General features: G+C 44.6%; 1 protein-coding gene across 2 annotated transcripts in view; it reads right to left on the bottom strand.

Annotated features, from left to right (window-relative positions):
- RALGAPA2 (Ral GTPase activating protein catalytic subunit alpha 2) overlaps positions 1-25,453 on the bottom strand; it is a gene marked incomplete at both ends in the record, with an annotated part of 234,696 nt that overhangs the window by 203,386 nt on the left and 5,857 nt on the right. For both annotated transcript variants that reach the window (XM_080931325.1, XM_080931324.1), the window contains one exon: positions 3,444-3,554. In XM_080931325.1, the coding sequence (XP_080787451.1) occupies positions 3,444-3,554 (111 nt within the window). The remainder of the gene's footprint in view (positions 1-3,443; positions 3,555-25,453) is intronic.

Genomic DNA, 25,453 nt, shown 5'->3' on the forward strand with positions numbered 1-25,453 from the left:
GTACTTCAATTCAATACAGATTGAACTAAAAGAACTTCCCCAAAATCTCACTCTGCTCCTATTGGTTCATCACTGAGAGCTTCCTTCCATAAGGGGGCAGAGATGTCTCTTTCTGTATGCCTCATGATACATAGCTTTTGACCAATGTGACTCTAGCAAATTTGAGGCATTTTGCTGATGCAGAAACTCTGAAACCATCCTGTAAAGAATCCAATCTGGCCTGCTATCTGGAGGATGAGCATCCACGTGGTCTAGAACTAAGGCGTCTGGCCAACGATAAGACGTGTGAGTGAGGCCATTCAAACCAAAGAGCTCAAGCTAGGCTAAACCAGAAAAACACCCCAGCAGATCCAGAAAACCACAGCTGAATGGTGGTGATTGTCTCAAGACATTTAATTTGGGAGTGTTTTTAAACAGTACAAACTAACTGATACAGTCTTAAAACGCCACAGTTTTCTAAAAGAATGGATGTAAGTAAGAAAAGTGAAAAAATGAGGATAGAGGAAAGAAGGGAAAATGGGGTGTGACAAAATAATTTAAGATTGGTAGTCTTTTGGGGATTTGAGATCTTAAAGTTTTTCACTGTTTTCATTGGTTTGTTTGGCATGCATGTGTGTGTGCACATGTTAAGACATAGTATCACTATGTAGCCTTGGCAGACCTAGAATTCACTATGTAGACCTAGCTGGCCTTGAACTCAGAAACCCCACTGTTTCTGCCTCCAGATTAAGGCTTGAGCTGCCACACTAAGCTCATTGTTATTTTAAATATGCAAAACATGACCCCTTTCTCTTCCACACACCTGTAAAATGAAGTGGGGTAAAGAGAAACTACCAAAGGAAATACAGATCATTTCACTTTGTAATATCTACCCTTTGGGCCAAAATGAATTTTCTTAAGTTTAAATTTTATACCTTACAAATACAACACAGAAATTGAGAAGCACCTTTTAAAAAGATGCTGGCAGCCCAGGCACAGGCTGCTACACAATCTAATGTATACCAGAGCCCCAAGATCTTGTAAAACTGAACCATTTGCTGCATACCAAAGCCCACTGAAGACTGAGCCCGCATCCCTTCCCGTTCACACCCGGGGCACACTAAGATAGATCACAGCAATTGGGCCACTTCAGGGAGTCCTCAGTTTTTCTCTTATCCCGAAAGGTCAGTCTATATTCTCAGACAAAAAAGCCGCTCTGCTCTTGCCTGTGTCCACCCTTCTCGGTCACCCACACTATCTGTCACCTCTCCGTCTGCGTGTCCCTCTCCTCGGGCTGTAGGTGCAGCCTTTAGCCACTCTCCTGTGATCATGTCCACATGTTAAACCTTGACAGATCCTCCCCGAGATGTGTCCTCAGGTCAGGCGTGAGCTCTCACTCCCTAACCCTCTCTGTCATCAGGCTTTCTGAGGTACATGCCTTAATGAGACCTCTCCCCCGGCCTCTGTGACAATACAATTTCCCGACACCGTCCACTAACACATACCCCTTTATTTGCTGACCCCCTTTTCCTTGATGTACTTCCGCCCTTAGCAACAGCTCACTAATTTCTGCTGCCCAGCAAACACTTACTCCTGAGTGTCCCACAGTACCTCAAATACAGACTGGTCAGAGCTGCCTTCATCCACTTACTTCCAAAATGCCTTTCTCCTCAAAGGTTTCTGCAGCTGCAATGAGACCTCATAAGTCAAACTCCCTTTGTAGTCAGTCTCAGGACCTCTTCTCCCTTACCCACCACCTTGCTGTCAGTCCTCTCCAGTTCTCAAGCAGCAGCTCCCACATGGGAGACAGCATCAGCCCCCACCCCCAACTCACCTATGCACTCACCACTTAACAGTACTCTTGTCCCAGAGGCAAATGGTTGTAAGGGCTCTAACTGAATGAAATCCCAACTCCTGGCAAGACTGACTGGACTTCCCACACGTCTCATTCACATGCCATCTGCCGCAAGAAAAGATACACACGGCCCAAGCAGTGCTAAGGACACTTCGCTGCCTTTGCTCAAGCTCTGTCCTCTGTGTGCAATGCTGTTCTTCACTTCAAATCCTACTTTCAGCCCCAGCCACCACCTACAACCTGCGGGCTGAGTTCATCGCCTGTGACTAATTCCGATCAATCATACCTACATACTGAAGCATCCACTAAACCCAAAAGAGTCTGGCTAAGGGAGATCCCAGATTATAAAAATGAAGGTGTCATGTATGTGCAGAGCGGTGTTCTCCAACTTCATGGCAACTTCAGGGCTTTCCAGACCTCACGTACAGCTCTCTATCTGTCTGTTCATAGGCACCCACTAAAATCTGTATTATTCATGTATAATGAGTAAATGAACAAAAGTGTTCTATTAAACGTAAGTGAAGTTGTTTCCCTACATTCTTCCAGCTCCTCTAGCAAGTTAACCAACCCTGAGAAGAGAGGAGTAGATTCTTGAAAAGAGGCAGTCCGTCACCACGCAGGCAGCAACCCAGAACCTGCACCTGGCATTAAGGGGGCTGCGGGGGACACCCTGTGGCACTCAGCCCTTAGCCTGCAGGATCTGAAACTATCTCCCAGCAGCCTGGCAAGACTGAATGGAGTTAACGGGCACCCCTGGTGTTTGCTGGAGATGTTTGCAGCAGAATGCTGTGCTGAGTTGGTGTGAGAGACTGGGAAGAAGACTTTCCTTTGTTTTTCCTAATTTCCCAAACAGATGGCATGAAATGGAAAAGCAAAGACAGTGATGGCAGCTTCCCCTTCCTGACCAGGTTCTGCCGAAATCCTAGTGTATCTGCTAACCTGCAGCCTGCTGACAGGAAGGAGGTGGGGGCGGGAGTGGGGTGGATACCAACACAGGTAGGCCAAGTAATGCTCAAGGAGAAACAGCAAGAAGGGTGAGGATAGTCTGGCTTCGAAGGCACTTGAAGCTACCAAACTCCCAGAGCTGCTTTGTTTTCCAGATTCTTTTACATATGGGCATAAGTCTGTGAACATACAAAGGGAACGCACCAATAATACAGAAGCCCCTAAGGACAGAAGGTATGAACAAAGGAGACACTAGGTCCTCACTGTGTGGGCCAGGCAGGCTGCTCTCCTGACTCCATGCTTTCCTTGTCTCTACCTCCAGAGTTCTGGGATTATAGCTTGTGCCACCAAGCACAGCTTAGATCTGGGGTTTTTTGTTTCTTTAAGAAAAGTGTCCATGTATTATTTTCCTTCCTTGCTCTTTAAATAAATTATGCCTTTGGAATCCACGCCTTCTGTGGGTTCCTTCTATTTTCCCTGTACCCGTCTGCTGTTCAGTTTACACCTGTGTGAGGGAAGACTCAAGGGAAACAGAGATGCCAACCAGTCCACCAGAGTGATGCCTCGGAAGAAAGAAAACTTAAAAATGCAGAACTTGTGGGTCATGACAACATAACTTCCGAAATTTCCTGAGTGCTCAAAATAGAGTTGTGGAAATGCTTACCTTTTAGCTTCAAACTATTTTCCAGTGTTATAAAATTTTCATAGAAGATGAAATATATCTGAGAATAGTTGGTCTCAAAAAACGGCTTGAGGTCGCTTGCGTCCACGTTATCTGAAAGAGAAGTGTGCATTATGACACTATTCAGACTCACAAACATGTTCAGAAATGAGAGAAAATAAAGCTAGTCTTACTCCTTCATACGACAAAACAAACCAGGGCTCTCATTTGGCTATCACCTAGGAGCTCGGACCTGCACTGTGGGTACTACTCACACACAAATGTCCAGGAAGCTGTAAGGCCCACCCACGCAGGCCAGACCTCATGAGGGAACAACCCTCACAGACCATCTAAAAGCTTGGAGGGAGTCGATGGGGAATTTTCTCTGGAGAGAAGGAGACATGGAGGACCCTGGAAGAAGCGGCTTGGACGGGGGTCTCAAAGAGGGACCATTGTGTGAACTTGTGAAAGCAACTAGTGGAGGCCTTAGAGAGACCAGCCCCTCCTCCACCACCACAGTGCTCTAGGCACTGAAAGAAAGCAGTCCAAGTGACCTAGTGTGCATTCCCAGCACAGCCCTGCAGCCTCGTGTACCCGGGTGCCCTGCCCTCACTCTGCGTCAATACCGTGGGTCATGTGTTCCTGTTGTGACACGGAGTTCTGCTATGACCAGGGACTACACGCCAGAGAGGAGGGTGATACAGTCATCATTCCCACTGGAGTTCTTTCTTCCCAAGGGCCTGACCAGCCCAACCTCCCCTCCACCCCCCAAAAATCCCTCATCAGAGCAGCTGCCACTTTCAACTGTCCATCCCTCTAAGCTAGTGAAGCTGCTTGTGCCATTTGCACAGTCCTGACCACTGGAGTTAATGCTTTACAATTATATACCTAAGGGAAATTAGAAACACTCTCAAAACTTAAAATATTACACTGGAGAAGAAACTGATGCTACCGCTCAGTCTGTGAGAGAGTGGTGTTGCCCGTGTTTGCCGTCCTAGCTAATACTGTAGTCAGTGTGGCACGCTGCGCATGGAGCTACAGAACTAACTTCCTTACTTACCAGGTAAAGTCCCTTTCTGTATTACATGTTCTTTAAAATAGTGCACATAAGATGTTTATAAACTTACATCATCTGTCAATTACATATTATTTTTACAGCCCAAAATAAAACATCACCAAACAGTAGAGGTTCCTAGTAGCTGAAAATTTACCTGGGTGAATACAGGCTACAGTGAAACTAACACCATCGCCAGACATAAACACTACCATTTGTCTGTCCCTGTACTTACTTGTCTATGGATCTATTTAGAAACAAGGTCTATAAGCCAAGCTGGCCTGACACTCTCTATATAGTGGAGGTTGACCTTGAACTTCTGGTTCCCCTGCCTCCACCTCTCCTGGACCATATCTGGCTTTATGTGCTACTAGGGATTGAATTCATTATCTCGCACGTTCTAAGCAAGCTCTACCAACTGAACTACATCCTTCTCTCTGACTACTATCTTAGGAGCAACACCGTCTTTCCAGGAACCCTTGACAGCTTTATTCACAATCTGCCTGTTGCAACATGGCGTGTGTGTTCTAATGCCTCAGGACTTCCTGCTTATAGGGATACAAGCGGTAGTCACTGTCTTATCGTTGGCTTTTGTCCAGTGTTTCTTTTATCCAATTATTTTAAGAAAAGATCAGGGGTACATTGATTACGAGTGGGACTGTATGTTCTGTGAGGGCAGGGACTCCTTCGAGCACAGACCTGACCCAGTCAGGAATCCAGCAGTGTGACACGTCCCAGGACAGGGGAAAACTAGGTGGAAATGACACAGGGGAGGTACAGACACTGGCAGGAAGGACTGTGCATGTTTTAACTACAGTTCAAATGTAGTGGCCAGTCTGTCATCAATGCCCTTTCTGTAGAGGACTAAAACACAGGGGTCCCAGTCACCTCTCACTGTCAACTGAAACACACCACCTCCCGCCAGTCTGTCTGCATCTCTGCTGAACAATCGTTCCTAATAACCACCTCCACTGCACATCACTGTCCTCCTCAGCCCTACACTCCACCCACCATGACATCTTTCCAGTCCTCAAAGTTCCCAAACATATTTTACACTTGGGTCCCCCTTGGGGACACTGGCTTGACTCCCAAATCATCCTAGAGCTGGTTTGGCCTCATCCTTCAGAAATGGGATTGTTCATTAAGACCTCAAGAAATCCACAAGTGTCCCCAGAGTGACTCTGTTCTTTTCATCCCATCAACTGCCTTACTCCTTAGAGTGAAAGGCTCCACACTCAGGAAGCCACAAGGAACAAATGGCCCTTAGCAGGGCATCAGTGCACCAGAGAGGTTGCTGAATGATCAGTACTCTCACCTTGCCCCTTGAGCCCTAGTCCCTCCAAGACATTCAAAATGCCAGCAACCAAACAAAGACAGGCCTCAAGAACTTTGAGGGCTTCCATATAAATCACAATACTTCCCTGAAGCCAAAAATCCAGGTAGCAGCCACCTTTCTCCCTCAACCAACCAGTCTTTCTTGTTGATAAAGTTCTCAGTAGCAGGACAAGTAGATAACTTCAAAGTCATCCAACACAGGGTAAGCCAGGCATAGCACTAGTTAACACAATCAGTTTATCTATACCAGCTGAGGACCTCAGTGTCCTGGAAGACCTCATCGAATACAGCATTAAAATGGGCCAAAACACCAACTTACTCAGCTACATCTCTATCTTTTGGGACCCTCACTAGAACAGAAATGACATGAGAGCAGGAACTCCACCTGCATTGTTGACTGCTGCCCCTTCTGCCCCAGAAAATAACCTGAGGTATGGGGTAGCCATTTGTTAAGTGAATGTGCGAAAGTCTGAATATCCAATGTTTTACACACCTAGTACAAGATCCAGAGAATATAGAGTAAAGATAGGTCTCAGAGAAGGAACTGGAGTTTAGCATCCTGAAGGAAAAAAGAAAAAGACTGGAATAAAACAAAGTATTTTTAGCAAGGCATACGTTTGGGGGACTACTATAACCATGCTATAACCACAGATTTGGTTAAGACGGGCAGTTTGGGCTAATTCATTCACTTATTGTGCCCTGTCAATGCCAAGTAATACTTTTCATAGTGCTTAGAAATTAAAAGCCAAGGCCATCAAGATAAACATAACCAACAACAGCAGGGTACCAAGGCTGAAACCCATGCTGGGCACCAAAGCAAGAAACAGCCCACACAGGCAGGTCTGGGGTGTTAACAATGCATATATTTATGCTTAACAAGATATGTCATGAGTTGTTCTATTCTGCCCTCCTTACAACCCTGTGAAGTAGATGGAGCAGTATGTGGGGTAGGGAGCACCCATTAATGAAGATCTCCATTCACCTGTCCAAAATAACAAGTTAGGAAGTCAGGGCCTAGACAGACAGAATTCATGCCTGAGCCTCTGACTTCAAAGCAAAACTAGAAAGCAGGTCAGGAATTTAGAAGAAAATGACCCCTGGAGATGTGCAGAAGAGCCACAAGAGAAAGAACAGGAAGTGCTCAAAGGAAGAAGGCAGAGCAGACAGGGCGAGCAACAGTCAGCAAGAGTGGGGTGCAGCTCAGGGTCTGCTGAGGACCTGTGGGGGGGGGGACAGGACCAGGAGGAGACTAGGCTGACCCTCCAGCTCAAACAAGGAAGCTTGCTTTCCATCTTATTACCATCATGCAACTCAGCCAAGGACTCCCAAAAAGCGCAGAGAAGCAAATACCAGGCAGCCCTGCAGAGCTTGAGGTCGTTCTAAGTTTCTCAAGAACCCTTTATTACCCAGGCCCCTTCATCACCAGCAGCCAGCCAACTGCAGTACTTCTCCATCATCTCTCAAGGACACTCGACTCTCTGCACGCCTGTCACTAACCCTTATACTGACCAGTCTCTCCCCACGTCTACTTGGAAGCCAACTGAAAGCAAAGGCAAAAAAAAACCTTTGGAGTGAGCTGCCTGGCTTCAAGCGCAGAAGCTACAATGTTTGAGACAAATGAAGTCAACACTGTTCCTCAATTTAGTGTGAGCCAGAACTAGCAATGGTCCTACACTGCAGGACAATGGTGAAAATAAGCATGTGTGGAGTGCTTATAGAATATCAGCTGGCATCATGTTAGTTGTTTTTTATAATTACTTAGCTTCTGGCAAAGCTCTCTCACCAGGAAGAAATAACACAACCTCACCTATGTATGAAGCCATCAAATTCAATGACTCAGAAATTCATACACTTAATGATTCCATCCCACACTAAATAGTACTTAATCCCAGCTCCACAGTAAACACTGCCAGCAAGCAAACCCATGAAACCAGCCAGTTCCCCTTCCACCTCTTTCCACACACAACCCTTCTCAGAGGCAACTCTATCCCTCCTCAGTAAGGTCAGAACACAGCTTCACGAGAACTTGCTCCAGCACATCTCTATGATACCACGTCGGGAAGCCTTCAGCCCACTCGGGAGTCAGCCTCCTTTAACCACACCCCAGAGCTGAGAGCCACCTAGTTCTGAACATGGATCTGTGTGCACTCTATTTTAAATCCAATTTCCTGGATAATGTTACCGAAGGCCAGATGATCAAAACCAGAGACTTGTAAAAAGACAGGTGAAGAGCTCAAGGTGATGTGCTAAAACACAGCCATTCAGAAACACTTGGCAGGGAGGTGACTCAGTGTCTCCTCAGCGAGCCTAAGGACTGAGTTCAGATTCCCAACACCCATGGAGAAGCCAGATGCAGCACACCTGTAACCCTAGCACTTTCGGGGGGCAGTCAGTCAGATCTGGGGGCTTGCTGGGTAGCCAGACTCCCTACATCAGCAAGCTCCAGTTAAGTGAGGGACCCTGTCTCAAGAAAATGGAGAACAATGGGGAAAAAACACCAATGTCAACCTGTGGGCATGGACAGAGGGGTGTATCTACACACAGGTTCACATACAAACACACCCACATGGACACACACACACACACACAGAGAGAGAGAGAGAGAGAGAGAGAGAGAGAGAGAGAGAGAGAGAGAGAGAGAGAGAAACAAGGAAAATAATAATTAACAATAAACTAGGCAGACCCACGATTGAGAATTTTGTCAGAAATGTTTGTCACTAGTGATGAGCCTAGTGTGACTGGCTTTATTGGCAATATTATTAGCCTTAGGGGCTGATACGATTCTGATTTCATAACTTAGGTAATTGCCTAGGCTAGTGCCCTCTTTTCTTCATGATGTAAAGATGCCATGCACAGCGGCACCTTGATACAAACTTTCTGTCAGCCATGACTTGTTCTAGCCTGAGTTAGGGAAGGGCTCCTCATGACATCATCTGGTCCATCTGAGCACCTCCTCATGCCAAAAGGTGCTGTAGAGTGTTAGTGCGGATAAACACCAGGAGCTTATCTAGGAGAAGCAACCAGCCCTGCACCAGGAAGCCTCTCCAGACTCCGTGTCTAACAGACACAGTTCACAAGGTGTCCAAGGACTGATCAACACCATTATCATAAGAAAAATTCATTCCTGAAAAATGAGTTTCATTTGAAGATTCTCAAGATGTTTCCTATTTTAGCTGAGTGTGAGGGATGATGCATACAGCCCCCAGGGTTTCGGAAGATGAAGCAGGAGGATTGCCACAAGTTCAAAACCAGTCTGAAATGCATAGTGACATCTAGGCCACTCTGGGAGACAAAGTAAGACTTTGTCTCAAAAAGCCAAAAATATAACACTATTATGTTTTCTGCACTGCCTATATACAAACACAAAATCCTTATGTAGGGAGAAATATAAACTTATGCAATGCAAAGCAAGACTTAGATTTAGACTGTGAGCCCAAAGTGACCAAGGCGTAAAACAGGTATGGTCAAGATGGGATCACCCGGTAAGGAAGGACAGAGAGAAGCTCAGCCCTTTATCGAAGCTGTCTTTCTCTCCCAGTCACCTAGCAGGAAGGGGCTACAGCCTGGCTGCACGGCTGCTGCTTTCAGGTGTGCATCCCGCTTGCATGCCTGCATCCCGCTAGCATGCCTGCATCCCACTTGCATGCCTGCATCCCGCTAGCATGCCTGCAGAACCTAGACATGTGGCTGATGACCTGACCCCTTCTGTGGATGAATGAAAAGCATCCCTGAAGATCACAGCAAACAAGAAACTGACTTATTTGTAAAATCAGAGCAAAACTTTTTACAATAGTGGTCAAAATGATTTCCAACTAAGAAGACAGGATGATGGCTCCTATTGTAAATATAAAATAAGTCCACAGCTAAGCCATCCCAAATATGCTTAAACCCATCTAGATAGAAAATAAGTTAACAAGAGCTACTCTACAACTATTAAATTCTAATTATTTTCAAAATAATAGCAACATAAGCATTTGTTCATCCCTTAAACTATTGTGAAAATTCATTTTATAAAATTAGTTCATATCTACACACCAAATTTATTTAAGTCTGATGTATTAAAAAGAAATCTGGTCAGAAAAAAAAAAACAACAGCAAAGCTTCTAATCTGCTACTGTAAGATGTTTAAATAAATTGGGATCAATTTCTCTTTTACTCTTTGTAAGTTCCTTGGTAATGCAGATGGGGGCTGCTACACTATTTACGGGGAGATAGTTATGCTGTGCCCAACACTGACATGTGGAAGTCAGAGGATGGCCGTCAATCCTTGCCTTCCACGTTGTTTGAGACATTGTTCACTGATGCCTCTCCCAGGACTGCTGACCCTCAAGTTTGCAGACTGTCTTCTCTGCCTCACATCTCACTTAGGACTCTGGGACAGCACCCAAACACTACACCCAGCTTTATGCGAGTTCCGAGAACCTCTCAAAACCAAACAAACACTTTACCCTGGAGCCACACCCCAACCTTGGCACAAATATGAGTTAATACAACCAAAAGTTCACATTTCAAAAATTAAAATATGTACCAGGGTAGTTCCACATGCCTTTTATCCAAGGAGGCAGAGATAAATGGTTCTCTGAGTTTGAGGGCAGCCTGCTCTACCTAGCAAGTTCAGGCTAACTAAGGCTGCATAGTGAGACCCTATTCCAAAAACAAAGTATCTCCTCTGAGCTACCAGCTCCTTTTATCTCTCAAAGTAACTAAAACACAAAATTCTCATTTCAACAGGTCCAAAGAATTTCACAAAGAAAATCAACATATAACACTCTTTTTTCTTTATTCTTTAATTGGATATTTTCTTTACTTACATTTCAAATGTTATCCCCTTTCCTGGATTCCCCTCTGAAATCCCCCTATCCCATCCCCCCCCCCACCCATCCACCCACCCACTCCTTATCACCTTCCCTCCCTGGGATTTCCCTTCACTGGGGCAATGAGCCTTCACAGGGCCAAGGGTCCCTCATTGATGCCTGATAAGGCCATTCTCTGCTACATATGAGGCTGGAGCCATGGGTCCCTCCATATGTTACTCTTTGGTTGGTGGTTTAGTCCCTGGGAGCTCTGTGAGGTCTGGTTAGTTGATATTGTTGTTCTTCCTATTGGGTTGCAAACCCCTTCAGCTCCTTCAGTCCTTTTTCTAACTCCTCCATTGGGGACTCTGTCCTCAGTTCAATGATTGGTTGAGAACATCCAACTCTATTTACCATAATCTGGCAGAGCCTCTCAGAGGACAGCTATATCAGGCTCCTGTCAGCATGCACTTCTTGGCATCCACAATATCGTCTGGGTTTAATGACTGTATGTGGGATGGATCCCCAGGAGGGGAAGTAACTGGATGACCTTCCCTTCAGTCTCTGCTCCACACTTTGTCTATGCATTTCCTCCTGTGAGTATTTTGTTCCCCCTTCTCAGAAGGACTGAAGCATCAATTCTTGTCTTCCATCTCTTTGAGCTTCATCTCAAATGTGGATTGTATCTTGGGTGTTCCAATCTTTTATCAGTGAGTGCATGCCATGTGTGTTCTTCTGTGACTGGGTTACTCACTCAGGATGATATTCTCTAGTTCCATCCATTGCCTAAGAATATCAACAAGTCATTGTTTTTAATAGCTGAGTAGTACTCCATTGTATAAATGAACCACACTTTCTGGATCCATTCCTCTGTTGAAGGACATCTGTGTTCTTTCCAGCTTGTGGCTATTACAAACCATGCTGCTATGAACATAGTGGAGCATGTGTCCTTGTCATATGTTGGAGCATCTCTTGAGTATATGCCCAGGAATGGTATAGCTGGGTCCTCGGGTAGTACTATGTTCAATAAGCCCATACCTTCCACAGATTCAGCCTTGAGCTCAGCACACAAAGTAGCCCAAATCTGGTCCTAACTCTCACTCTTTATCTGGGCTCTGTCCCACAATTCCAAATTCCAACAGCAAGTTCTTGAGTTGCTGGTGTCAAAGATCAGACGCAAACCCATCTCTGTGTTACTCTGCTATACACCTCAGTCCTCTCTGCTGCTTCTCATCTCTTTCCCCGGAATCGTTCTCCGTGTCCAACACTTACCCAATTTCTATGAAGCTTTAAGAACCAGAAGTGTCTGTTTCACATGTATTCTTTGTAACAAATGAGACTTCATATTTCAACAAAATCCTCAAGTAGTACAATACTTCCAACCTCATCCACGTATAGGCACTAGACATATTTGGTATGCAATCACTTCCTAATCATTCAAATATTAACTAATAAAGTACTCAGAACAGTTCTGGTTCCTCTCTTAATCCCCTCTACCCAATGGAATAGGAGTCCCTCCTAGTTCTTTGTGAGAAACCATTCCCTCTCCCTCACCTGGCTACCAAAACTGCCTAAGAAACCATAGGCTGCAATCAGAAACAGTAACTCAGACGGTTCCCCAGGGTTCCTCAGGTTTGTAATCATCTCTTGAAAACCCCAAGCTTCTCACATGACCCTCATCTTAGATACCAAAACCATACAAATATAGATACACTGAATCTCACCCCAGGTCCCTAACACAGCCTGCCCACCTACAATATCCAGGAAAACTCTTCTCTCTTCCACCATATTTTTACAGTGTTCTTCCTTCAGCTCTGCCTGAAACCTTCAAAGCACTTCCCGTAGAGCCACAGACAAGGCTTTCACTGTCCACCTAACTCATGTGGCGCTACAAACACAACCCCCTGAAATCCCAACACACACGCACATACACGCACACTTGTGCACACATATACACACATGACAGTTTCCGGGCCATTCTGGTCCTTCCCTTCTCACATATACAAAAAGCTCCTTTGCTGCTCATCACACCACGGATCACAGAACAATGGCCACCCCGTCCCCAGCTGGAGTGGTCCTCTGTCTCTTACACTCCGGTACACTCGCCAATGACTGTAGGGCCTGGCTCCTTGTCTTCGTTCTAGGTGAACTTGTCAGGCACTCCACCTCCTTAGCCTCGGCTCCAAGTCACTCATTCATTCTCCTGCTCCCTGACACTCCTCAACCCTAACCCCACAACTCTTCAACCCTAATCTACCATTGCGTCACTGTCCATCTTGTCACAAGTCCTCCTTTCCTCTTTTCCCAATTTAGTTGCTATGGCTCATCTTTTTTTTTTAATCATACTTTTACTTAGAGAGGGAAAGGAAGCACTTACATGTGTTAGTACACAAAATGAAAGTCAGAAGACACCGTGCTGGAGTTGATTCTCTCCTTCCATCCTATGGTCCCCAGGGACAAATCTAGGTTATCAAGCTTGCCAGCAGGTGCCTTTACCCACTGAGCCTCTCCCCAGCCTCACTCCTTCATTTTCCCTCAGCCCTTCCTTCGCAGTCACTCAATAAAATCCTAGTCTACTTCATACGTGGAATTTATCTGAAGCCAAGCCATGTACTGGGCACAAAAGGTTTTTTAAATATGTTTTACTAGGGGATAGAGACATGGCTCAGAGGTGAAAAGTACTTGCTGTTCTTGCAAAGAACCAGAGTTTGGTTCCTAACACTCACACTGGGTGACCTTCAACCTCCTGAGCTATGACTTGCTCTTCTGGCCTCTGTAGGCACCTGCATGTGCACTCGTGGGTATACACACACACGCACGTGCAATAAACAAAATAAAATATCAATGCATATAAAAGAACAGCCCTGAACATATGTAATCTAACTAGGCTTTTGCTGCCCTGCCCTTAGGAGATGCACTGTTCATACAAGTCCACCTTCCTCTGCCTCCTGAGTGCTGAGATTAAAGCATACACGACCAGGCCAGGCGACAATGCATACAGTCCTATTTCCATGAAATAAACATATGTTTGTCTTCTTTGATAGTTCTGCCTTCCATACATTAGAGTCATATTTTACTGTTTCCTTAGTTACATACTAATTACAGTAATTTTTAAATGCTCCCATATGTATGTACGTATGAATGCTTGTCATAATTGGCAACTAATTTCCATAAGGGTTCTTCTCTACAGCACCTCAGACAAAGGCATTAGAGCTGCCTGGAGCCGACGCTACTGGTTCTCCCCAGTTCCTTCACCCACCTTCACCCTCATCAGCCCCTCACTCTTCCTCACAGAGTGAGGTTTACTCCTTCACAGAGCTGCAGCCACTGGGAAGGCTGAGATATACCCCATCCGGGGACTGAGCCTGATGTAACTGAGCCAATTATGATGGCAACATACCCTTTGCCAGTGACACCCATAGGCCAAAGCCTGTGACAGTGCTGACCCATCTACACAGGAGACTGGTGGAAGTACTAGGGAAATACTCGTGGTTCCTAAACAGACACAGGAGAAGCAGCTTTGCAATGCCTCTGATACAAGGACATCACTCCATCTGGGTTGCTGTGGGTATTTGACACTCGGAGGGCAAATCTGTCTCAGTGAGGATGACACAGCGGAGAGGCAGGAAGCCTGGGCAGTCAGCACTACAGAACTGCTGGATTACCTCACTCTGGTTTGCCCTGCCCGAGGACAGGTAGGGCTTCTTTATATAGAAAAGGGAAATCCACTTATAACTAGTTATCTCTTAGTTATAGACAAAAACATCTTTGTAGACAGGTGGCTGAAAAAAATATGAAATAAATACTAGTACCAATCTCAGCACTCAGGAGACAGAGGCAGAAGATCTCTTGAGTTCTAGGTCAGCCTGGTCTACAGAGTGAGTTCTAAGACAGCCAGGGCTACACAGAGAAACCCTGTCTCAAACCCACCCCCATCCAAAAAAGAAGAAAAGAAGAAGGAGGAGGAGGAAGTGAAGGAAGAGAAAGAGGAGGAAGAAAAAGAGAGAAGAAAAGCTCACAGAGATCTCATTAAACATTTAAAACAGTCATACTTGTATATTGTTTTAAACTGGACTGGGACCAGTTTATACCATAATGAGAACTTGGAGACAGAAATAGAATAGGTAAAGCAAGACCTAAATGGTCCCTTCTTACCTGTCACTCTCAACAGCTACGAAAACAGAAAAGTGAAGAAGGTGGGGAAGGCCATCAAATAATGTGTGTGTCAAATAACTATTATTAATCATATAATAATAGCCTATAAAACAGCTCTGCATAGGGTGACTCAATTAACCCTCCAGCAACAACAAGAGGCAGGAACATCCTTACTGCTGTAGAAAGAGTAAGAGAGGGCAGTTCACTTCAACTTGGACCCCACAAGGCTGGACTCCCCACTGCTCAGTTGACTGGGTCCACACTTAGAAAAAGCTGAGGGAGGACACAAGGAACTGAACCTAAACTGCACTTTACTTCATTTTGCTGAGAGAGAGAAAGAGACAGAGAGAGCACAAAACCGCTCTATGTGGCATGAGCTAGAGATTCATTTTAAATCCAGAAGGGGACAATAAAAACCTTGAAAGTAGCTTATTTTATTTTGCATTTTTGCATGTTTATGAGTGTAGTGTGTAGATACGTATGTGCGAGTGTTCCCATATTTGCAGCTGGACATGTGTGGACATTACTTACTAAGGCAGGGCCTCTCTCCGAGCCAGACTTCCTGATTCCCTGACTCCGTGTAGGCTTGCTCTGGGGACCCGATCGCTGCTCCTTCCAGCACTGTGCATGGCTTTTACATGGGTTCTAGAGATCTGTGCTCCAGTCCTTGAATTTGTGGGGCAAGTGCTTTACCCACTGACTCATCTCCCAGACTCCACACTTTAAAAGCGAATCAGAGACAGTGTGCAATTGAAATGACCTTCTTCCTGGACAAGTTAAAACGGTGGCTTTTGTGTGAAATTGATTTAACAAAGATTTAAGTGGCCTTCCCCAAAAGGACTATCTTTACCTCTAGAAAATCATAATGATGTTCTTGCTCTATTATCAGCCTAAATTGGTGACCTCTGTTGTACCTTTACACAAGTAAACCCTGTCTGTTCACTGGGAGTCACTCCTAAGTATACAATCTGCTGACAGTGTAAAAGCATGTAAAAATCACAATCTACAGAGTTGTGAATTTGTCTTAACACCTGTATCATGTTAGTCGAGCTCCCAAAATTGCAGGAGAATTCTGCAAATAAGATGCTGAGGGTCCCTGCCCCCAGTTGGTTCTGGTGGCTGGGCAGAGAGACAAAGGCAGGAATTTAGGATTCACAGGCAAGGGGACCAAGAGAAGGAAAGAGTGAGATTCACATGAGAGCTGCAGGAGAGCAGACCAAACCGTGTAAGAGCCAGGGAGGCAGCCCCCACCCCCACCCCACTGTGTCTAGGGTAGTAGAGATGGAATATGGATTTTAGTAATAACTCAGGAGTATCAGAGGGGATGCATTAGCAACGTGGAGGCTTGGGAGTGGCCCAGTCATTGGACTGTTTAAGGTATGTCTAAATATAAGTTTGCGTGCATGCTCTTTTTGGGAACTCAGAACAAGGAGCTCACACAGTCCTGGCAGGGCAATTTAAACAGCATTAATTGCTTACAGCAACACTAGAGTAGTAGTGAACAGTTTGTTATAGGAGCCCAGTAAGACACAATACAGCCATGTAAGGATAATGTAAGTCTTCCCATCCTGGGATGCACAAATGTTTAAGGTGTCTTTGTAAAAACACATCATTAGACCATGTATAATGAATGATAACTCATGTAAAATTGTGTGTGCATGTGTGTGTGTGTGAGTACTCACAAGCACAACTGAAAACAAGACACAGACAAGAACATGCACACACAGGAGAGCAAGCTTACCCAGTTACCCAGACACCAGCAATGGATAAAGGACCGCAGGATCTACACTACTCACGCTCAAATCACAGTATTCAAATTTTCATAGTAGGTATAGTAAATATAAAACCCACCCCTAAAAACACTAAAAGAAGAAAACATGCTTCCCAATGTTTTATAAAGAAACAAAATTGCTTCAAAGCTGGACTACTATAAAAGAAATTAGCAACTCTACAGTCTGTCTGTTGGATACACTATTCTTTAAACTTGAAAACACAACTTTTCAACTCTGAAGAAAAGTTATCACAAATGATACATAGAATAGTAGCTTTATCATTTCTAATGGCAGCACAAATTCCCTGTCCAATACATGCAGTGCACTTTAGGAATAGCACACACCTTGCACAGAATGCTCTGTAATGATCTAATTGCTCAAAGGAGATTTATTGTGTTTAGGAAAGGCTGGGTATCTGTAATTCAGAGGGAAGGACAGAAAACAGAACTGGGCAGCAAGAGACTGCTTGTGTCATATTCAAAGCTTGCATGGAGTAGAAAAAGCAAACATGGACACCTAAGATGCAAAAAAGGTGATGAAACCTCCAATCACAACAAGCTTTCATTTACAAGACCTGGTAGCCTTAGACCATATGAGTCAACCTCTTATTCTGCCAGACAGACTATAAAGTGCTAATGAGATGGTCTAGGCTCAGAAATGACAGCTCTGAGAGTCTACCATCCTGTACCCAACCTCCTCTTGCCATCTGACTTTGAATCATCATCCTACAGGTGATGGGATCTTCTGTCTGGAGACAACAGTAAGAGGACGCAGGAAAGCATGTGGGATACAGGCAAGGCTTTGGAAAGGACTTGCGCTCTCAAGCAGAAGAGCAGGCACTAACCATTAAGCTGCTCTTTAAAGAGGGAGGCAAGCATTTATTGATTTGCTGGGGTGAACTAACATTTTCTCTGAAGAATCTCAGAGGCTTAGGCTACTGCAGCAGCTAAAAGCATACTGTAGTGGTCTAGGTGAGAAAGGCCATCATATTTGAATCCTTCATCCCTAGTGGGTGGGGCTGTTTTGGGAAAGAGTAGGTGTGGTCTTACTGGAGGAGTTGTGTCACTGGGGGTGGCTTTGAGATTCCAAAAGCCCGGTCTGCCTGCCTCTAACCTGCAGACAAGTAAGTTCTCAGCTACTTCTCCAGCACTACGCATGCCTCCTGCCCTGCCCCTGCTATGACGGTCATGGACTCACAGTCTGAAACTGTAAGGAAGCCCCCAATGAAATGCTCTTATAAGTTTCCTTAGTCATGGTGTCTCTTCATAAAACAGTACAAAAGAATACAACAGAACATATACAAAAGTGGACAGAAGAAAACACACGCCAAGCTTTCGGTGGTTAGCAAGCTGAGGGCCCAGGAACTTGTGTGCATTGTAAGCCTGGTCTCAACCACAGCCGCCGGTCTGAGAAAGGCACAAGGCTCTGTGGCTCTAGTTCATCATATAATTAATACTAAACCAGAAATCAAAGTTCTCACGGGCCTTTTTATTAAAAAACATTCAAAACACAGAAAATAGGTTAAAAATTGGCAAAACATAGAGAAGGGCCTGGAGGAGCTGAAGGGGTTTGCAACCCCACAGGAAGAACAACAACATCAACCTACCAGATCTCCCAGAGCTCCCAGGGACCAAACCACCAACCAAAGAGCACACATGGAGGGACCATGGCTCTGGCCACATCTGTAGCAGAGGATGGCATTGCCTGGCATCAATAGGAGGAGAAGCCTTTGGTCCTGCCAAAGCTCAAAGCCCCAGTTTAGGGGAATGCTAGGGTGGTGAGGTGGGAGTGGGTGGGTGGGAGGGGGAGCATCCTCATAGAGGGGATGGGGGGAACCAGGAAAGGGGATAACATGTGAAATGTAAATACTTAACATCTCCAATTTTAAGAACTGGCAGGGCCTGCTGCCTTTTGCTGTCATTTGTATAGCTGTGTCTACTGTTCTGACCCACAGACAGTTTTCTGGGCTCAGTCTTTTTCACTGGCCTGCCTCCCATTTCCTCCACGTCTGCAGTGCTTTCAAGTTGCCTATTACCCAACTGTCAGTGCAGTCCATTGTGGGGGCCACAGCACATGGGCCAGTATACTCTAGCTTTCCTGTTCCATGGCCACAGTGTTCCTAGCCTGAATCCTCATCACTGGTCCCCAGCAGAGTAAGGAAGGACACAAACGGTGTGTCCCCTCTCCCTCCACAAGTATGTGTGTCACAGCTTCTACACCACTCGTTGTCCAACACTTCTTTCTCTCTTCTCTTTTGTCTCCAGCCACTGCCTAGCTTAGGACAAAGGGTTTGACTCTTCATAAAGTAAACTGTGCTGGCCTAAGTGAGATTTCCCACCCTCACCCCCGCTTCTCAGGCATTTGAATATTAGGTTCCCCCATTGGTGACCCTGTTTGGGGAGGCTTGGGAAGTATGTCCTTGCTGGAAAAAGTTCATCACTGTGACAGCCTTCACGGTTTCAAAAGCCATGTGCCGTCCCAGTTCAGTCTCAGCTTCCAGCTCCAGCCCTGTGCTACACTAGCCTGCTGTGATGGCATGAGCTAGTTCCTCTGTAACTACAAGTCCCAATAAACCCTTCTCCCTCTACACTGCCTTGGCCATGGTGTTTTCTCACAGCAATAGAAAAGTAACTAATCCGTAAGCAATAGAGAACTCGCAGGGAGAGCCAGAGTCTAGTAGGTTATTCAAGCAGGTCTACTTACCCAAACAGGAACCACAGCACTTCAGCTCCCTGTCGGCCGGCCCTGGGGTTCCTACCTTATCATTCCCGCCTGGCCTTATTCCTGCTCTTTTTCCTCTAACTCTGGGCCTCTGGTGCAGTTCCAAGTCAGTTATGTCTACTCTAGACAGACTTAACATGCTCAAACCTGCTTCTTCAAAAGACAGTGATTTCTTTTCTCAAATTGGGTAAATAACCCTTAGATATGACACCCACGTCGTAGAATTTACAGAATGCCAACTAAGGATTTCTCAGTGATCTAGAACAAAGGTTTGTGAACTTTATGATAAAGCAGGCATCAAACAGGGGCACTGCCAGTGCTGTCTTGAACATGAATCTATGGGAATGCCTTCTAGAACTTTCTCAGAAATAAAGGAGCCAGAGTTAAGGTCCCATCTGTAGGAAGAGAACATGTGATCAACCTGACTCTTCAAGACACGCACCCTCCTCACCAGTGACTGGCACAGAAATGAGGAATGACGGATGTCAAGCCAGTCAGAGAGGTTCTCAGGCGCTGGGGTAGATTCCTCGGGAGGGGCTGGACTCTGTTCATGACTCACTAGCTCTGGAGCCAGAGATCATCTCTCCTGTGCCTGGAGAGTTGTTCCAAGAACAAAAGCACAGAAAACAAAAGCAAACCAATGTAGAACAGTGATTGGAAAGAACCATTTCACCACAGGAGAGGCGAGACAAGAAAGGAAGGCTGTGAGCTGGTGCACACTCTGGACTCCAGTTACAAGCTGGCAAACAGCCGCATCTCAGGCCAAATGTGACTGTCCGCTGTTTCTCTGTTCCTTCCTTCAGCTGGCACTGGTTTGTAGTTCTTGAATACTCGGGTGTTGCCCAGTATAAATGCTGACCACATCTTTTGGCTGAGAATTAAGAAAAGATGTAAAACCCTGTCAAGCTAAACAGAAATACAAAAGTAGCAGCCACGTGACTGTTAATGGCTGTAGGGCTCCTCTGCCTGCCAGACATGGTTCTGCACACCTTTAATCCAGCACTTGAGAGTCAGACGGTAATACAGAGTGAGTCCTGGGACAGCCAGAACTACAGAGACCCTGTCTCAAAAACAGCAGTTCAGAAGCTAGAAGCAATGGTTAAACAGTACTTCAAGAGTATTTAATTCCTCCAAACTGTTTACTTTTAAATGATCACTTTTATGTGAATTTCACTTGGATAAACAAAATAAACACACAAAAAACATGTGGCAACATGTTTCTTAATAGAATAACTTTTAAATATAGCAAGTTTAAAGGAGGAAATTGGGCCAAATGATATATACATTTAGAAGATCACTGATATATATTAAGCTATTTCCCAGAAAGACTATACTAAATAATAGTCTTACCAAATGTGTGTAAACCTCACATATATGTTATTGGGACAGGAGACAGCACTTTTGATAATTGGTAGGTAATTTGGTAACATATTTAAGTTTATATATCTTAAAATTATAGTGAATTATGACATTTAAATATGGTTATAGCATTTAAAAATGGTTATATAACCATTTCTCTGGTTGTGACATATACACATTATAATTTTTCTTGTTAATGAATAGGGGTTTTATGAACTGAAGATATAACTAATTCAATTTAATATTTTTCCACTTCATTATTTACTTTTGATTTCAACTGAAGGTAATCTACTTGTGTATGTGCTTATTTTAAGAGCACCAGAAAGAGATGTGAATGTTCCTTCCAAAATAAATATTTGCAGTGTTATACATAAAGCACATGCTGAGGAAGATACACAGACATTCTGCCTGCCTCTGCTCCAGAGTTCAGAGTTCTGTGTCAGCTCCAGTATGTCAGGCCTAACTGGTTCAGACACACCCATATCTTATCAGACACCGTCCATAGAAAACAGGTTTATGTCACAAATACAAGCAGACAAAACTAACTTAATCCCTAAAAGTGTGTTCCTCAGTTCTCTACTCTATGCAGGTTGAAAATACTTTTCAATGATTTCATTGTTAAAAAAGAAAAAGGTGTTTGGGGGTTTATTGTTTGATTTGGTTTGGTTTGGTTTTTTTTCTCTCTCCAGCTAGGAAAGGGAACAGTCAGTTTTGGGTTCTGTAAATTTAAAATCTGACAATATTTCTATTTTTTTTCCAGGAGCATCATCCAAGCCATTCCTCACTACCCAGCCTCAGTTTACCCACATGGATAACTTGTCCCCTTTGCCCACAGGAACACTGCTTCCTTACATCTGTTCTCCTTGGGCACCGAGGTCTGGTTTGATCATAAATGCACCCACACAAGGGGAAGCTAACCCATGGCCTTAAATAACGTGCTGATATCTTCTCACTAGTAAAAAACATCTTTAGGACAGGAAGGCTCTCAATTTTTTATAAAATAGTCTTATGAGTAGTTAGATCCTCCCAACTCAAATCTAAATGATAATCCAAATGATTCTATATAATAAATATATATTCTATATAATAAATATATTCTCCCTATCTTATTTATAAAATGTCTAAATTTCATTTGGGGGCATTAAATGAATAAATATGCATAAAAAACTGGCATTACTGGGAACAGTGTACCAAATGAATATTCTTTTGGAATGTTTTTAATGTTTTAAATGCATTTTCATTATGTTTAATTATTGAAGGGAGTAATCACATGACTGTAGGTGCCCACGGAGGCCAGAGGTATGCCTGAATCTGGAGTGACAGGAGGTTGGGATCTATTTAACATGTGCTCTGGGAACATGAGCAAGAAGCAGCCATGTTTGCCATAAGCTTCATTTAGTGGGGAAGGTGAGGCAGAACACAAAAAGCATGGATGAAGAGAAAATGCAGAGGTGGCCAATGAGAAGTAAAACAAGCCAGGTTTATTACCCAGCCGTGAGGGCTGAGAGTTCAGCTTTGGAAGAAACCGATGGACGCAGAGGGCTGCCAGTCAGTCCCACTGTGTGCAGCAGGCACAAGAACCCCACACTCTCAGCACTCCTACAGCGGGCCACAAGTCATGTCGCTTTGCGTGTCCCACCTCACACCCACCACAGAGCACGTGAACACACAGTGGCAGAGCTGGCAAGGTGACATCTGCTCTGCCAAACAAGCTCATGTTACACGCTCTCCCCCCTTCTGGCTGAAGGCCTTTTTGCTCTGAAAAAGAACAGAAGCGAGCCTCACATGTTGCCAAATTTCATTATTTTAAGAGGATACATGGCACAGAAGGCAGAGTATGACATTCCAAGTTCCTATCACTACACCAGCAAGAACGCTGGCTCAAAGATGTCACCACTGACCTCCAGAGAAGAGAGTATGTCATAAGAGCTCTGTCCACATCTCTGTCATCCAGTACTACGATTTTGCTCCCTGTAATAGTTCTCCAATGAAGAGGCATCCTCCCATCAAGCCCCTTTTCCTGCCCACCTCCCCTCTGGGATGCTTGTGTGTACATGTGTCTGAGCTGTATGTACATATGTATGTATGTATATGTATGCATGTGTGTGCGGGCATGCCTGTTTACTTGCTTGGAGGTCGGAGGAGACTGTTGGGTGTCCTACCACTCTCCTTATTCCCTTGAGAAAAGGACGCTCACTGACCTGGAGCTGCACTGGTGGCCAACAACCCCAACACTTCTGTTTCTACTCTACTTAGAGCTGGGCCTCTTCTATGGATGCTAAAGATTTGAAGCCAAGTCTTTACGCCTGGTCAGTCAGTGTTCTTATCTGCTGAGCCATAGCTCCAGCTCTTCTCTACCCCATCCCTCTGCACACCACACCCTTCTTATTAATTCTTCCTCCTACTACCAACTCAAATTCCCATGGCTCTTTAAAGAATACTAAAAATTCACACCTCCCCTGTCCAGTCTCAGTCTGGACTGCCGCTTATTAGCGCGTCAGCTTTTAGCTGCAAAGCCCAGACATGCCTTTAGCTAAATAAAGCAAAAGCAGGATGAGATTAATTCTGCAACTGGGCAGCTCAAAGGTGGAACTGGCATAGACATGCTGGACCCATACACATGCTCTCACAGTATCTATAGTGCTCCCTCAGCCCCATCTCTGAAGGCTTCCTCTCTGAGTACGGGGTTCACTTAAGGCATGTGGTTTCCAAACAGTGGGGAGACTAAGACCAGGTACCTCCCAGAGCTTCCACTGCAAATGGACAAAGACTGCTTTTCTCTTGGCGTCTGGGTTTCAAATGTTAGGAGAGGCTGGGACTCCCAGACCCTTCCTTAAGAGAAGATATCCACCTTTTCTGCTTCAAACATCCCAATTGTCCCGGTCTGCCTATACCCAGGAAGAAAGCTATAGTATACTTAACTCCTCGGTGCCCTGCAGAAAAGGAGTCTTGGTAAAGCTTTGTTCTCTGCCAATGTCTTATCCACTCCTGCAGCAGGCGAAGTCCATCATCATCAGGCCCTGCCCTTCCTCTGTAAGCACTCCTGAGCCCTCCAGGAGGCGGGCTGGAGCTCCTCCCTGCATGGCGATCACCTCCATAGCTCTGAACACTGATCTTATACCATACGATCTGAATACATAGACGGCATATGCACAATTGCACAACATCTCCAAACACTAAATAAAACAAAACCAAGTTCCCAAATTGAATTTTTTAAATCTCAAGGATAATACAACTTGATAAGTAACTGTTTACTACATTTACATATTAATTATTCTTAGTTTAGTAGTATAGTCACTTTGTTCTTTAAAAAAATTTTCAAGTTATAAATGGAATCAATTGCTACTTTGAAAACCAACTTTAAAATTCTATCTCTATCACACACACTCACACAACACACTCACAACACACACAATCTCACACACATACTCACACACACACACACTCACAACACACAATCTCACACACACACTCACACACTCACACACACACACACACACACACACACGTTGCTATAGTTATACCTGTTTTACTCAGTTGGAGACCAAAGATCAGTATTATAAACAACAGGAAGTACTTAGGCTTGCCCAGGAGTAAAGTACTTATCAACAAATAGACATCCAAATTATAAATATTTATAGGAAAGTATTTAGGGCCCACACAGTCTCTTCTCAGAAAAGGCACTGGAAAGCATCCTTCTCAGATATCACACACAGAGCGTCTCAGCTCAGATGGTGGCCCTGGGCTCACCTTTCTCGTGTCTAGACAGCCTGAATCCTAGAGACAGGGGTCACACAAGTGCACAAAGTTCACTTTACATTCCAGAGGTTACAGATACACCGTATTAGTGACTGATGAGAAACAAGCAATCAAAGCGTTAAGGCAAAGCCATTTTGCATTAACTTGGACAACTAAAAGCGATCAAAAAATGTCTGCAAGGACCTGAAACTACAGTTCCCAGTCTTTTAAACTTATAGACTTACTGTCTGCAAGTATCTCACTACCTACACACAGAACCCAGTGAACTGAATCAGAAAGCACAAAAGGAGCCTTTTATTAAAAAAAAAACTTTTGCCATGCTCAGGTCAAATAGGAACTTCCTGATCTCCTGGAACAGACCAGAATAAGAGCTACAAACGGCACAGAGACTTTGCCAGGCAGGCAAACCTGCTAGGCTTTGTTTATGTGTTAACACTCACTCTGGTGTATAAATATCTATTCTGATGTGTAAACACCCTTCTGAATCAGATACCTAGCAGAAGCACAACATCAGCTTTTCCCCCCACTTTTTATTTTGAGTACATCTCACTAAATTGCCGAGGCTGGCCTTGAACTTTCTTTCGGCCTCCGGAGTAGTTTGAATTAAAGACTTTTATCACTAGGCTGGCCAGCATTATGGATATGAGTATCAGCTTATCAGCTGGGAGTTGGTAGACAAATGGTTAACTTACTGCGCCTCAGTTTCTCTGCTGTAGGCTGAAGTGGGAGCACTACCTTCATCACAGTTGTGGGGATAGTCGATGAGTTCATCATAATGAAGAATCATATCACAGTTTTCTATCCTCTCATTATTCCCAACCCCACATACCACAATCTCATCCCAGACATTCCACTTGGACCTTTCTTTTCTCACACTTGACCTGTAGTACATCAAACTTGCCACACCCACCATCAGCTAGGAGCCCTTGCACCTTCCTAGCTCCATCTATGACACGCCCAAGATCCCAAATGCCGGTCACCGACCATCAAACTGTAAAAAGGGGTGTGTGGCTAGTCACACTGCAGTGAAAAGGGGAAGTCTACTCTAAGGAAACAATACCAGAT

Source organism: Micromys minutus (assembly GCF_963924665.1).
Source record: "Micromys minutus genome assembly, chromosome: 17".
Classification (NCBI taxonomy): domain Eukaryota; kingdom Metazoa; phylum Chordata; class Mammalia; order Rodentia; family Muridae; genus Micromys; species Micromys minutus.